The sequence below is a fragment of the Sinocyclocheilus anshuiensis genome, unplaced genomic scaffold, assembly GCF_001515605.1.
Source record: "Sinocyclocheilus anshuiensis isolate Anshui unplaced genomic scaffold, SAMN03320099.WGS_v1.1 scaffold1500, whole genome shotgun sequence".
NCBI classification, from domain to species: domain Eukaryota; kingdom Metazoa; phylum Chordata; class Actinopteri; order Cypriniformes; family Cyprinidae; genus Sinocyclocheilus; species Sinocyclocheilus anshuiensis.
In genome coordinates, this window is record NW_015537960.1 from 1,704,222 (window position 1) to 1,715,762 (window position 11,541).

The following is an 11,541-nucleotide window of genomic DNA, read 5'->3' on the forward strand; positions in this document are numbered from 1 at the left end:
GGTGTTGTGGTACCTGTAGTGGTGCTTTCTGGTGTTGTGGTACCTGTAGTGGTGCTCTCTGGTGTTGTAGTGTCTGTTGTGGTCTCGGTTGTGGTGCGTTCTGTTGTCGTGGTCTCGGATATTGTGCTTTCTGGTGTTGTGGTACCTGTGGTGGTGCTTTCTGGTGTTGTGGTACCTGTGGTGGTGCTTTCTATAGCTTTGGTTTCTGTTCTTGCGCTTTCTGATGTTGTAATTCCAGGGGTGCTGTCATTGTGGTGCTTTCTGGAGTTGTCGTACCAGTTGTGGTGCTTTCTGTTGTTGTGGTACCTGTGGTGGTGCTTTCTGTTCTTGTAGTTTCTGTTGTGGTTTCTATTGTTGTACTTTCTGAAGTTGTAACACCAGTGGTGGTACTTTCTGTTGTAGTGTTTTCTGTTGTTGTGGTCTCTGTTGTCGTAATTTCTGGAGTGGTTGTGCCAGTGGTTGTACTTTCTGTCACTGTGGTGCTTTCTGGAGATGTGGTACCGGTTGTGGTGCTTTCTGTTGTTGTTGTCCCTGTTGTGGTCTTGGTTGTTGGGCTTTCTGGTGTTGTAGTACCCATGGTGGTGCTTTCTCTTGTTGTAGTGTCTGTTGTCGAGCTTTCTGTAGTCGTGGTTTCCATTGTTGTAATTCCTGAAGTTGTAATAACAGGGGTGCTACTTTCTGTTGTTGTGCTTTCTGTTGTTGTACTTTCTGAAGTGGTGTTGCCAATGGTTGTACTTTCTGTCATTGTGGTCCTCTCTGGAGTTGTAGTACCAGTTGTGGTGCTTTTTGTTGTTGTGGTCTCGGTTGTTGTGCTTTCTGCTGTTGTGGTATCTGTGGTGGTGCTTTCTGTTGTTGTAGTGTCTGTTGTGGTGCTTTCTGTAGTTGTGGTTTCCATTGTTGTAGTTTCTGAAATTGTAGTACCAGGGGTGGTACTTTCTGTTTTAGTGCTTTCTGTTTTTGTGGTCTCTGTAGTGGTACTTTCTGGAGTGGTTGTACCAGTGGTTGTACTTTCTGTCACTGTGGTGCTTTCTGGAGTCGTGGTACTGGTGGCTGTGCTTTCTCTTGTTGTTGTCTCTGTGGTAGTACTTTCTGTGGTGGTGCCTTCTGTTGTTGTAATCTCAGTTGTGGTGGTACTCTCTATTGTTGTGGTTTCAGTTGTTTCCCCGGGGGTGGTAATTTCTGTTGTTGTGGTCTGCTTTGTTGTACTTTCTGGAGTGGTGGTGCTAGTGGTTGTACTTTCTAACACTGTGGTGCTTTCTGGAGATGTGGTACTTGTTGTGGGGGTGCTTTCTGTTGTCGTGCTTTCTGTTGTTGTGGTCTCTGTTGTCGTAATTTCTGGAGTGGTTGTGCCAGTGGTTGTACTTTCTGTTACTGTGGTGCTTTCTGGAGTAGTGGTCTCGGATGTTGAGCTTTCAGGTGTTGTGGTACCTTTGGTGGTGCTTTCTGTTGTTGTAGTGTCTGTTGTCGTGCTTTCTGTAGTCGTGGTTTCCATCGTAGTAATTTCTGAAGTTTTAATACCAGTGGTGGTACTTTCTGTTGTAGTGCTTTCTGTTGTTGTGGTCTCTGTTGTTGTACTTTCTGGTGTTGTGGTACCTGTGGTGGTGCTCTCTGGTGTTGTGGTAGCGGTGGTGGTGCTTTCTATAGTTGTGGTGTCCATTGTTGTGCTTTCTGAAGTTGTAATAACAGGGGTAGTACTTTCTGGAGTTGTGGTTCCTTCTGTTGTTGTGATGTCAGTTGTGGTGCCTGTGGTGGTACTTTCGATTGTTGTGGTCTCCGTTGCTCTGCCGGGGGTGGTACTTTCTGTTGTTGTGGTCTCTATTGTTGTACTTTCTGGAGTGGTGGGGCCAGTGGTTGTACTTTCTGTCATTGTAGTGCCTTCTGTTGTTGTGGTCTCCGTTGTGGTGCTTTCTGTTATTATATAATAGTAAAACATTAATCAAACTTTGTTTAGCACTTTTAATAATAAATCCAGTTCAAAGTGCTTAACAAGAAAAATACCTACAAACAAAATTAAAAGTGTTCCACATTTACACTGCAACTTCACACACCAATGGTATCAATTGTTGTGGTATCACAACAACTGGTATCAGTATACAAAAAAATATTTAAAAAATACTTTTCTTGTGTTTTGAAAATCTGAAAGATTGAAGACTGTCTAATTTAAATTGGTTGACAGTTCCAAATTTTGGGGGTATAGTGGCTAAAAGAAGCACCACAGATTCACTTAGGATTTATTGCATAGTTTTCCAAAAGACCATCACTAGAACATTTTAAATTATGACTTGGAACATAATAACATGAAAATCAATCCTTTCTTGAACTGGCAACCAGTGTAATTGTATTAAAACTATTAATATGGTCTCTCCTTCTTGATTTAATCAGTACTTTGCCCGCTGCATTTTGTATCAATTGTAGCTAAGCTATGGTACATTATACATAGCATTACAGTAATCATGATGTGCAAAAATAAGTAAAGTTTTTGTCACTTTATTAATATGAGATTTAAAACTCAAATCTTAGTCCATAATCACACCTAGGTTCTTTACTTGTATCTTAGTTTTTAGAATAAAGGTGCATAATCCAGCTTCTATCCTTCCTCTTACATGCTCAGCGCCCTCAATAAGAGTTTCCGTTTTATCTTCAAGCAACAGTGTCTCTGAAATCAGCTGAAATTTATAATTATATATCATCTGCATAAAATTGCTAATGCATCCCATGTTTCTGAGTTATACTGGCCAGAAGTATAATGTATAATGATAATAAATGTAGCCTAAGAATTTAATCTTTAGGAACACCATATAGTATTTCATATTTATTTGATACATAGTCACCTATGTTAATAAATTATTACCTTTCTGCAATATATGTCTTGAACCAATTTAGAAGTTTAACCGATTAAGACTGATGCATTGTTCATATTGGTTTTTACCTCAAATTATTTACTACTTTAAATTTACTTACTTAAAAATTATATGTTAGAAATTGGTCTCAGAATATTACAGAGAAAACAATGCAGGTTTTTTCTTCCGATAATTGTCGTCTGTAAACTTTAAAGCATTGGAGAAACTTCCTGTTTTCAGAGAGCCGTTAACTATATTAATTAAGGACAAAGTCATTTAAGTAAAATAGTTTAGATATTGGGTCAGAATAGGAATATAACTGGAAAATAGTTTGCAAAAGTTTCTCTTTATTAGCTCTCCTGAACACTTCCATTTTATGCTGTAGATATATCCTTGATTCTTCTATAGCAATTTTATCAGTATAATGTACAGAAGACTTAATTTGTATTATAATAATAATAATAATTATTATTCAATATTATTCAACATGCAGCAAAATGTTCACACATGGATACAGAAGGATGATTTAACAAATTATGAGATTAGTTATTTAAAATAACATAAATAGTTGAAAAAAGCACTGGGATTGTTACCATTTCCACTAATACATTATTTATTTATTTTTAATAAAATAATTGTCTTTCAGAGTGCACGGTTTTTTATATATACCTGCATGTTATTTATTAGAATCTCACGATGACCTGACATGTGTGTTTATTCCTTAAGGGCAATTTATTAAATATGGATCTTATTTGAAATTTCTCTGGAGCCACTGTACACAGAAAAGTTTTTAAAAGACTTTAAAACTATCAACCTTTTGTGGTAATTTCTGTTTTTGTCTTGGTTGTTGTGCTTTCTGTAGTTGTGGTTTCCATGGTTGTACTTTCTGAAGTTGTGATACCTGGGGTGGTAATTTCTTTTGTAGTGATTTCTGTTGTTGTGGTCTCTATTGTTGTACCTTCTGGAGTGGTTGAGCCAGTGGTTGTACTTTCTGTCGCTGTCGTGCTTTCTGGAGTTGTGGTACCGGTTGTGGTGCTTTCTGTTGTGGTCTCGGTCGTTTTGCTTTCCGGTGTTGTGGTACTGGTTGTGGTGCTTTCTGGTGTTGTGGTACCTGTGGTAGTGCTTTCTGTTGTTGTAGTGTCTGTTGTGGTGATTTCTGTTGTTGTGGTCTCTGTTGTGGTCTCGGTTGTTGTGCTTTCGGGTGTTGTAGTGTCTGTTGTGGTGCTTCCTGTTGTTGTGGTCTCTGTTGTTGTACTTTCTGAAGTGGTGGTGCCAGTTTTTGTACTTTCTGTCATTGTGGTGCTTTCTGGAGTTGTGGTACCGGTTGTGCTGCTTTCTGTTGTTGTGGTCTCTGTTGTGGTGCTTTTTGGTGTTGTGGTACCTGTGGTGGTACTTTCTAGTGTTGCGGTACCTGTGGTAGTGCTTTCTGTTGTTGTAGTGTGGGTTGGGGTGCTTTCCGTAGTTGTGGTTTCCATTGTTGTACTTTCGGAAGGTGAAATACCAGGGGTCGTACTTTCTGCTGTAGTGCTTTCTGTTGTTGTGGTCTCTGTTGTTGTACTTTCTGAAGAGGTGGTGCCAGTGGTTGTACTTTCTGTCGTTGGGGTGCTCTCTGGTGCTGTGGTACCTGTAGTGGTGCTTTCTGGTGTTGTGGTACCTGTGGTTGTGCTTTCTGTTGTTGTAGTGTCTGTTGTGGTGCTTTCTGTTGTTGTGGTCTCTGCTGTGGTCTCGGCTGTTGTGCTTTCTGGTGTTGTGGTTCCTGTAGTGGTGCTTTCTGGTGTTGTGGTACCTGTGGTTGTGCTTTCTGTTGTTGTAGTGTCTGTTGTGGTGCTTTCTGTTGTTGTGGTCTCTGCTGTGGTCTCGGCTGTTGTGCTTTCTGGTGTTGTGGTTCCTGTAGTGGTGCTTTCTGGTGTTGTGGTGCCTGTGGTCGTGCTTTCTGTTGTTGTAGTGTCTGCTGTGGTGCTTTCTATAAGTGTGGTTTCCATTGTTGTACTTTCTGAAGTTGTAATACCAGGGGTGGTACTTTCTGAAGTGGTGGTGCCAGTTGTTGTACTTTCTGTCATTGTGGTGCTTTCTGGAGTTGTGGTACCGTTTGTGGTGCTTTCTGTTGTTGTGGTCTCTGTTGTAGTGCTTTCTGGTGTTGTGGTACCTGTGGTCGCTCTTTCTGTTGTTGTGGTGCTTTCTGTAGTTGTGGTTCCCATTGTTGTACTTTTCGAAGTTGTAATACCAGGGGTTGTACTTTCTGTCATTGTGGTGCTCTCTGGTGTTGTGGTACCTGTAGTGCTGCTTTCTGGTGTTGTCGTACCTGTGGTCGTGATTTCTGTTGTCGTAGTGTCTGTTGTGGTACTTTCTGTAGTTGTTGTTTCCATTGTTGTACTTTCTGAAGTTATAATACCAGGGGTCGTACTTTCTGTTGTAGTGCTTTCTGTTGTTGTGGTCTCTGTTGTTGTACTTTCTGAAGTGGTGCTGCCAGTGGTTGTACTTTCAGTCATTGTGTTGCTTTCTGGAGTTGTGGTACCAGTTGTGGTGCTTTCTGGTGTTGTGGTCTCTGTTGTGGCCTCAGTCGTTGTGCTTTCTGGCGTTGTTGTACTTGTGGTCGTGCTTTCTCTTGTTGTAGTGTCTGTTGTGGTCTCAGTTGTTGTGCTTTCTGGTGTTGTGGTACCTGTAGTGGGGCTTTCTGGTGTTGTGGTACCGGATGTGGTGCTTTCTGTTGTTGTGGTCTCGGTTATTGTGCTTTCTGGTGTTGTGGTACCTGTGGTCGTGCTTTGTGTTGTTGTAGTGTCTTTTGTGGTGCTTTCTATAGTTGTGATTTCCATTGTTGTACTTTCTGAAGTTGAAATACCAGGGGTGGTACTTTCTGTTGTAGTGCTTTCTGTTGTTGTGGTCTCTGTTGTGGTCTCGGTCGTTGTGCTTTCTGGTGTTGTTGTACTTGTGGTGGTGCTTTCCGGTGTTGTGGAACCTTTGTTGGTGCTTTCAGTTGTTGTCGTGTCTGTCGTGGTCTCCGTTGTTGTGCTTTCTGGTGTTGTGATATCTGTAGTGGTGCTTTCTTGTGTTGTAGTGTCTATTGTGGTCTTGGTAGTGGTGATTTCTGGTGTTGTGGTACCTGTGGTGGTGCTTTCTGTTGTTGTAGTGTCTGTTGTTGTTTCCATTGTTGTACTTTCTGAAGTTCTAACACCAGTGGTGGTACTTTCTGTTGTAGTGCTTTCTGTTGTTGTGGTCTCTGTTGTCAAACTTTCTGAAGTGGTGGTGCCAGTGGTTGTACTTTCTGTCATTGTTGTGCTTTCTGGAGTTGTGGTACCGGTTGTGGTGCTTTCTGTTGTTGTCATCTCTGTTGTGGTCTTGGTTGTTGGGCTTTCTGGTGTTGTAGTACCCGTGGTGGTGCTTTCTGTTGTTGTAGTGTCTGTTGTCGAGCTTTCTGTAGTCGTGGTTTCCATTGTTATAATTTCTGAAGTTGTAATTTTGCTTTCTGGAGTTGGGGTGCTTTCTGATTTTGTGGTACCTGCAGTGGGGCTTTCTGTTGTTGTAGTGTCTGTTGTGGTTTCCATTGTTGTACTTTCTGAAGTTGTAATACCACTGGTGGTACTTTCTGTTGTAGTGCTTTCATTTGTTGTGGTCTCTGTTGTTGTACTTACTGGAGTGGTTGTGCCAGTGGCTGTACTTTCTGTCAATGTGGTGCTTTCTGGAGTTCTGGTACCGGTTGTGGTGCTTTCTGTTGTTGTGGTCTCCGTTGTTGTGCTTGCTGGTGTTGTGGTACCTGTGGTGGTGCTTTCTGTTGTTGTAGTGTCTGTTGTGGTTTCCATTGTTGTACTTTCTGAAGTTGTAATACCAGTGGTGGTACTTTCTGTTGTAGTGCTTTCTGGTGTTGTGGTACCCGTGGTCGTGCTTTCTGTTGTTGTAGTGTCTGTTGTGGTGCTTTCTATAGTTGTGATTTCCATTGTTGTACTTTCTAAAGTTGTAATACCAGGGGTGGTACTTTCTGTTGTAGTGCTTTCTGGTGTTATGGTACCTGTGGACATGCTTTCTGGAGTTGTGGTACCTGTGGTGGTGCTTTCTGTTGTTGTGCTCTCTGTTGTTGTACTTTTTGGAGTGGTTGTGCCAGAGGTTGTACTTTCTGTCACTGTGGTGCTTTCTGTAGTTGTAGTACCGGTTGTGGTCCTTTCTGTTGTTGTGGTCTCGGTTGTTTTGCTTTCTGGTGTTGTGGTTCCCATTTTTGTACTTTCTGAAGTTGTAATACCAGGGGTGATACTTTCTGTTGTAGTGCTTTCTGTTGTTGTGGTCTCTGTTGTTGAACTTTCTGAAGTAGCGGTGCCAGTGGATGTACTTTCTGTCATTTTGGTGCTTTCTGGGGTTGTGGTACCGGTTGTGGTGCTTTCTGTTGTCGTGGTCTCTGTTGTGGTCTCGGTTGTCGTGCTCTCTGGAGTTGTGATACCTGTGGTGGTGCTTTCTGTTGTTGTTGTACTTACTGGAGTGGTTGTGCCAGTGGTTGTACTTTCTGTCACTGTGGTGCTTTCTGGAGTTGTGGTACTGGTTGTGGTGCTTTCTGTTGTTGTGGTCTCGGTTGTTGTACTTTCTGGTGTTGTGGTACTTATGGTCGTGCTTTCTGGTGTTGTGGTACCTGTGGTGGTGCTTTCTGGTGTTGTGGTACCAGTTGTTGTGCTTTCTGTTGTTGTGTTCTCAGTTATTGTGCTTCCTGGTGTTGTGGTAGCTGTGGTGGTGCTTTCTGTTGTTATAGTTTCTGTTGAGGTGCTTTCTTTAGTTGTGGTTTCCATTGTTGTACTTTCTGAAGTTGTAATACTAGGTGTGGTACTTTCTGTTGTAGTGCTTTCTGTTGTTGTTTTCTCTGTTGTTGTACTTTCTGGAGTGGTTGTACTTTCTGTCACTGTGGTGCTTTCTGTTGTTGTGCTTTCTGGAGTTGTTTTACCGGTTGTTGTTCTTTCTGGTGTTGTGGAACCTGTGTTGGTGCTTTCTGGTGTTGTGGTACCTGTGGTGCTGCTTTCTGTTGTTGTAGTGTCTGTTGTGGTGCTTTCTGTAGTTCTGGTTTCCATTGCTGTACTTTCTGAAGTTGTAATAACAGGGGTGGTACTTTCTGTTGTGGTGCTTTCTGTTGTTGTACTTTCTGAAGTGGTGGTGCCAGTGGTTGTACTTCCTATCATTTTTGTGCTTTCTGGAGTTGTGGTACCGGTTGTGGTGCTTTCTGTTGTCATGGTCTCTGTTGTAGTCTCGGTAGTGGTGCTCTCTGGTGTTGTGGTACCTGTGGTCATGCTTTCTGGAGTTGTGGTACCTGTGGTGGTGCTTTCTGTTTTTGTGGTCTCTGTTGTTGTACTTTCTGGTGTTGTGGTACCTGTGGTGGTGCTTTCTGGAGTTGTGGTACCGGTTGTTGTGCTTTCTGTTGTTGTGGTTTCTATTGTGGGCTCGGTTATTGTGCCTCCTGGTGTTGTGGTCGCTGTGGTGGTGCTTTCTGGTGTTATAGTTTCTTTTGTGGTGCTTTCTTTAGTTGTGGTTTCCATTGTTGTACTTTCTGAAGTTGTAATACTAGGTGTGGTACTTTCTGTTGTAGTGCTTTCTGTTGTTGTTTTCTCTGTTGTTGTACTTTCTGGAGTGGTTGTACTTTCTGTCACTGTGGTGCTTTCTGTTGTTGTGCTTTCTGGAGTTGTTTTACCGGTTGTTGCACTTTCTGGTGTTGTCGTACCTGTGGTGATGCTTTCTGGTGTTTTGGTACCTGTGGTGGTGCGTTCTGTTGTTGTAGTGTCTGTTGTGGTGCCTTCTGTAGTTCTGGTTTCCATTTCTGTACTTTCTGAAGGTGTAATAACAGTGGTGGTACTTTCTGTTGTAGTGCTTTCTGTTGTTGGGGTCTCTGTTGTTGTACTTTCTGAATTGATGGTGCCAGTGGTTGTACTTTCTGTCATTGTGGTGCTTTCCAGAGTTGTGATACCGGTTGTGGTGCTTTCTGTTGTCGTGGTCTCTGTTTTGGTCTCAGTTGTGGTGCTTTCTGATGTTGTGGTACCTGTGGTGGTGCTTTCTGGTGTTGTGGTACCTGTGGTGGTGCTTTCTGTTGTTGTAGTGTCTGTTGTGGTGCTTTCTGTAGTTGTGCTTTCCATTGTTTTACTTTCTGAAGTTGTAATACTAGGGGTGGTACTTTCTGTTGTGGTGCTTTCTGTTGTTGTACTTTCTGAAGTGGTGGTGCCAGTGGTTGTACTTTCTGTCATTGTTGTGCTTTCTGGTTTTGTGGTACCTGTGGTGGTGCTTTCTGTTGTTGTAGTGTCTGTTGGGGTACTTTCTGTAGGTGTGGTTTCCATTATTGTACTTTCTGAAGTTGTAATACCAGGGGTTTTGCTTTCAGTTGTAGTGCTTTCTTTTGTTGTGGTTTCTGCTGTTAAACCTTCTGGAGTGGTTATGCCAATGGTTGTACTTTCTGTCATTGTGGTGCTTTTGGGAATTGTGGTACCCGTGGTGATGCTTTCTGTTGTGATATCAGCTATGGTACCTGTGGTGGTACTTTGTATTGTTTTGGTCTCGGTTGTTGTCCCGGGGGTGGTACTTTCTGTTGTTGTTGTTGTTGTTTCCGTTGTTCTGCTTTCTGGAGTGGTTGTGCCAGTGGTTGTAATTTTTGTCACTGTGGTGCTTTCTGGAGTTATGTTATCGGTTGTGGTGCTTTCTGTTGTTGTGGTTTCTGTTGTAATACTTTCTGTAGTGGTGATGCCTTCTGTCATTGTGTTCTCTGTTTTGGTGGTACTTTCTATTGTCGTGGCCTCAGTTGTTGTGCCGGGGGTGATTCTTTCTGTTTTTGTGGTCTCCATTGTTGTACTTTCTGGAATAGTGGGGCCAGTGGTGGTACTTTCTATTCTTGTGTTTTCAGTTGTTGTGCTTTCTGGTGTTGTGGTGCCTGTGTTGGTGCTTTCTTTTGTTGTTGTTGTAGTGTCTATTGTGGTGCTTTCTGTAGTTGTCATTTCCATTGTTTTACTGTCTGAAGTTGTAGTACCTGGGGTGGTTCTTTCAGTTGTTGTGGTCTTTGTGATAGTACTTTCTGGAGAGGTGGTGCCTTCTGTTGTTGTAATCTCAGTTGTGGTTCCAGTGGTCGTACTTTCTATTGTTGTGGTCTCTGTTGTGCTTTCTTTTGTGGTTGTGGCAGTGATTGTACTTTCTGTCACTGTGGTGCTTTCTGGAGTTGTGGTACCAGTGGTGGTGCTTTCTGTTGTTGTGATCTTTGGGGTAGTACTTTCTGGAATGGTGGTGCCTTCTGTTGTTTTGATCTCAGTTGTGGTGTCTGTGGTGGTACTTTCTATTGTTGTGGTTTCAGTTGTTGTATTCGCTGAAGTGGTTTTGCCAGTAGTTGTACTTCCTGTCATTGTGTTGCTTTCTGGAGTTGTGGTCTTTGTTGTGTTTTCTGGTGTTGTGGTACCAATGGTGGTGCTTTCTGTTGTTGTAGTGTCTTTTGTGGTGCTTTTTGTTGGTGTGGTCTCCATTTTTGTACTTTCTAAAGTTGTGAAGCTAGTGGCAGTGTTTTCTATTGTTGTGGTGTCTGTGGCAGTACTTTCTGGAGTGGTGTTGCTTTCTGTTGTTGTGGTCTTGTTTGTGGTGCCTGTGCTGGTACTTCCTGTTGTTGTGATACTTTCTGTACTTGTGGTCTCTGGTGTTGTACTTTCTGGTTTTGTTGAATCGATGGTTCTACTTTCTGTCATTGAGCTTTCTGTTGTTATGAGCGCTGCTGGTGTACTGTCTGGAGTTTTGGTCATGGTCGTGGCCCTTTCTGTTGTTGTAGTTTTCTTTGTGGTGCTTTCCGGATTTGTTATGCTAGTTGTAGTGCTTTCTGTTGTTGAGGTTTCTGTAGTATCACTTTCTGGAGTGGTGGTGCCAGTGGTTTTACTTTTTGTTGCTGTGGTGCTTTTGGTTGTTGTGTTTTCTGTTGTTGTGGTGCCTGTGTTGGTGCTTTCAGTTTTTGTAATGTCTATTGTGGTCTCTGTGGTAGTTCTTTGTAGTGGTACTGGATTGGTTGTGCCAGTTGTGATGCTTTCTGTAATTGTGGTGGTTTCTACTGTTGCAGGCTCCGTTGTTGTACTTTCTGGAGTTGCGGTAGCAGTGGTGGTACTTTCTGTTGTTGTAGTTTCCATTGTTTTACTTTCTGTTGTTGTGATGGTGTTTTCTGTTGTTGTGATCTTTGCTGTTGTACTTTCTGGAGTTGTGGTGCCAGTGGTGGTGCTTTCTGTTGTTGTGGTTGTTTCTACTGGTGTGGGCTTCATTATTGTACTTTTGGGAATTGTGGTGGCAGTGGTCGTACTTTCTGTCTTTGTGCTTTCTTTTGTTGTACTTTCTGGGGTTGTGGTTTCAGTGATGTTACTTCTTGTATTGTCTGTTGTGGTACCAGTGGTGGTGATTTGTGTTATTGCGGTGGATCCTATTGTTTTGGTCACTGTTGTGGTGCCTTCTGGATTGGTGATACCAGTAGTCATACCTTCTGTCATCATGGCTTCCATTGTGGAACTTTCTGGAGTTATGGTACTGCGGTCTGTTGTTTTTGGTTCTGTGGTAGTACTTTCTGCATTCCCAGTGACCGTGATTGTAGTTTCTATGAATGTTGTTTTCATATTTGAGGTTGTTTCTATCATTGTAGTAGTATAGGAAATGTTGTTCTTCCCAATATCTGAAAAAAAAAAAATATCATAATAATCATTTAAACAAGATACATTTATATATATGTATATATATA

The 11,541-nt window shown here is 42.2% G+C and overlaps 3 protein-coding genes across 3 annotated transcripts in view; all 3 read right to left on the minus strand.

Annotated features, from left to right (window-relative positions):
* Positions 1 to 190: 190 nt before the first annotated feature.
* Positions 191 to 4,315, minus strand: LOC107666927 (cell wall protein DAN4-like). The gene is made up of 3 exons (XM_016458458.1): positions 3,655 to 4,315; positions 1,519 to 1,908; positions 191 to 306 (listed from the first exon to the last, which is right to left on the minus strand). The coding sequence occupies exons 1-3, from the start codon at positions 4,313 to 4,315 to the stop codon at positions 191 to 193; spliced, it is 1,167 nt and encodes a 388-aa protein (XP_016313944.1).
* Positions 4,316 to 4,501: 186 nt separating this feature from the next.
* On the minus strand, positions 4,502 to 7,606 carry LOC107666936 (mucin-22-like; the record flags this gene model as incomplete). The annotated part of the gene is made up of 6 exons (XM_016458469.1): positions 7,195 to 7,606; positions 6,874 to 6,966; positions 6,532 to 6,753; positions 5,590 to 5,898; positions 5,356 to 5,484; positions 4,502 to 4,791 (listed from the first exon to the last, which is right to left on the minus strand). Coding segments are annotated over exons 1-6 (1,455 nt in total), but the record flags the coding sequence as incomplete, so codon positions are not given.
* A 1,646-nt stretch (positions 7,607 to 9,252) lies between these two features.
* LOC107666944 (uncharacterized) overlaps positions 9,253 to 11,541 on the minus strand; it is an 8,339-nt gene continuing 6,050 nt past the window's right edge. Inside the window, exons 5-7 of the mRNA XM_016458482.1 lie at positions 11,422 to 11,475; positions 9,376 to 10,146; positions 9,253 to 9,263 (exon numbers count right to left, since the gene is read on the minus strand). Of these exons, the coding sequence (XP_016313968.1) occupies positions 9,253 to 9,263; positions 9,376 to 10,146; positions 11,422 to 11,475 (836 nt within the window). The remainder of the gene's footprint in view (positions 9,264 to 9,375; positions 10,147 to 11,421; positions 11,476 to 11,541) is intronic.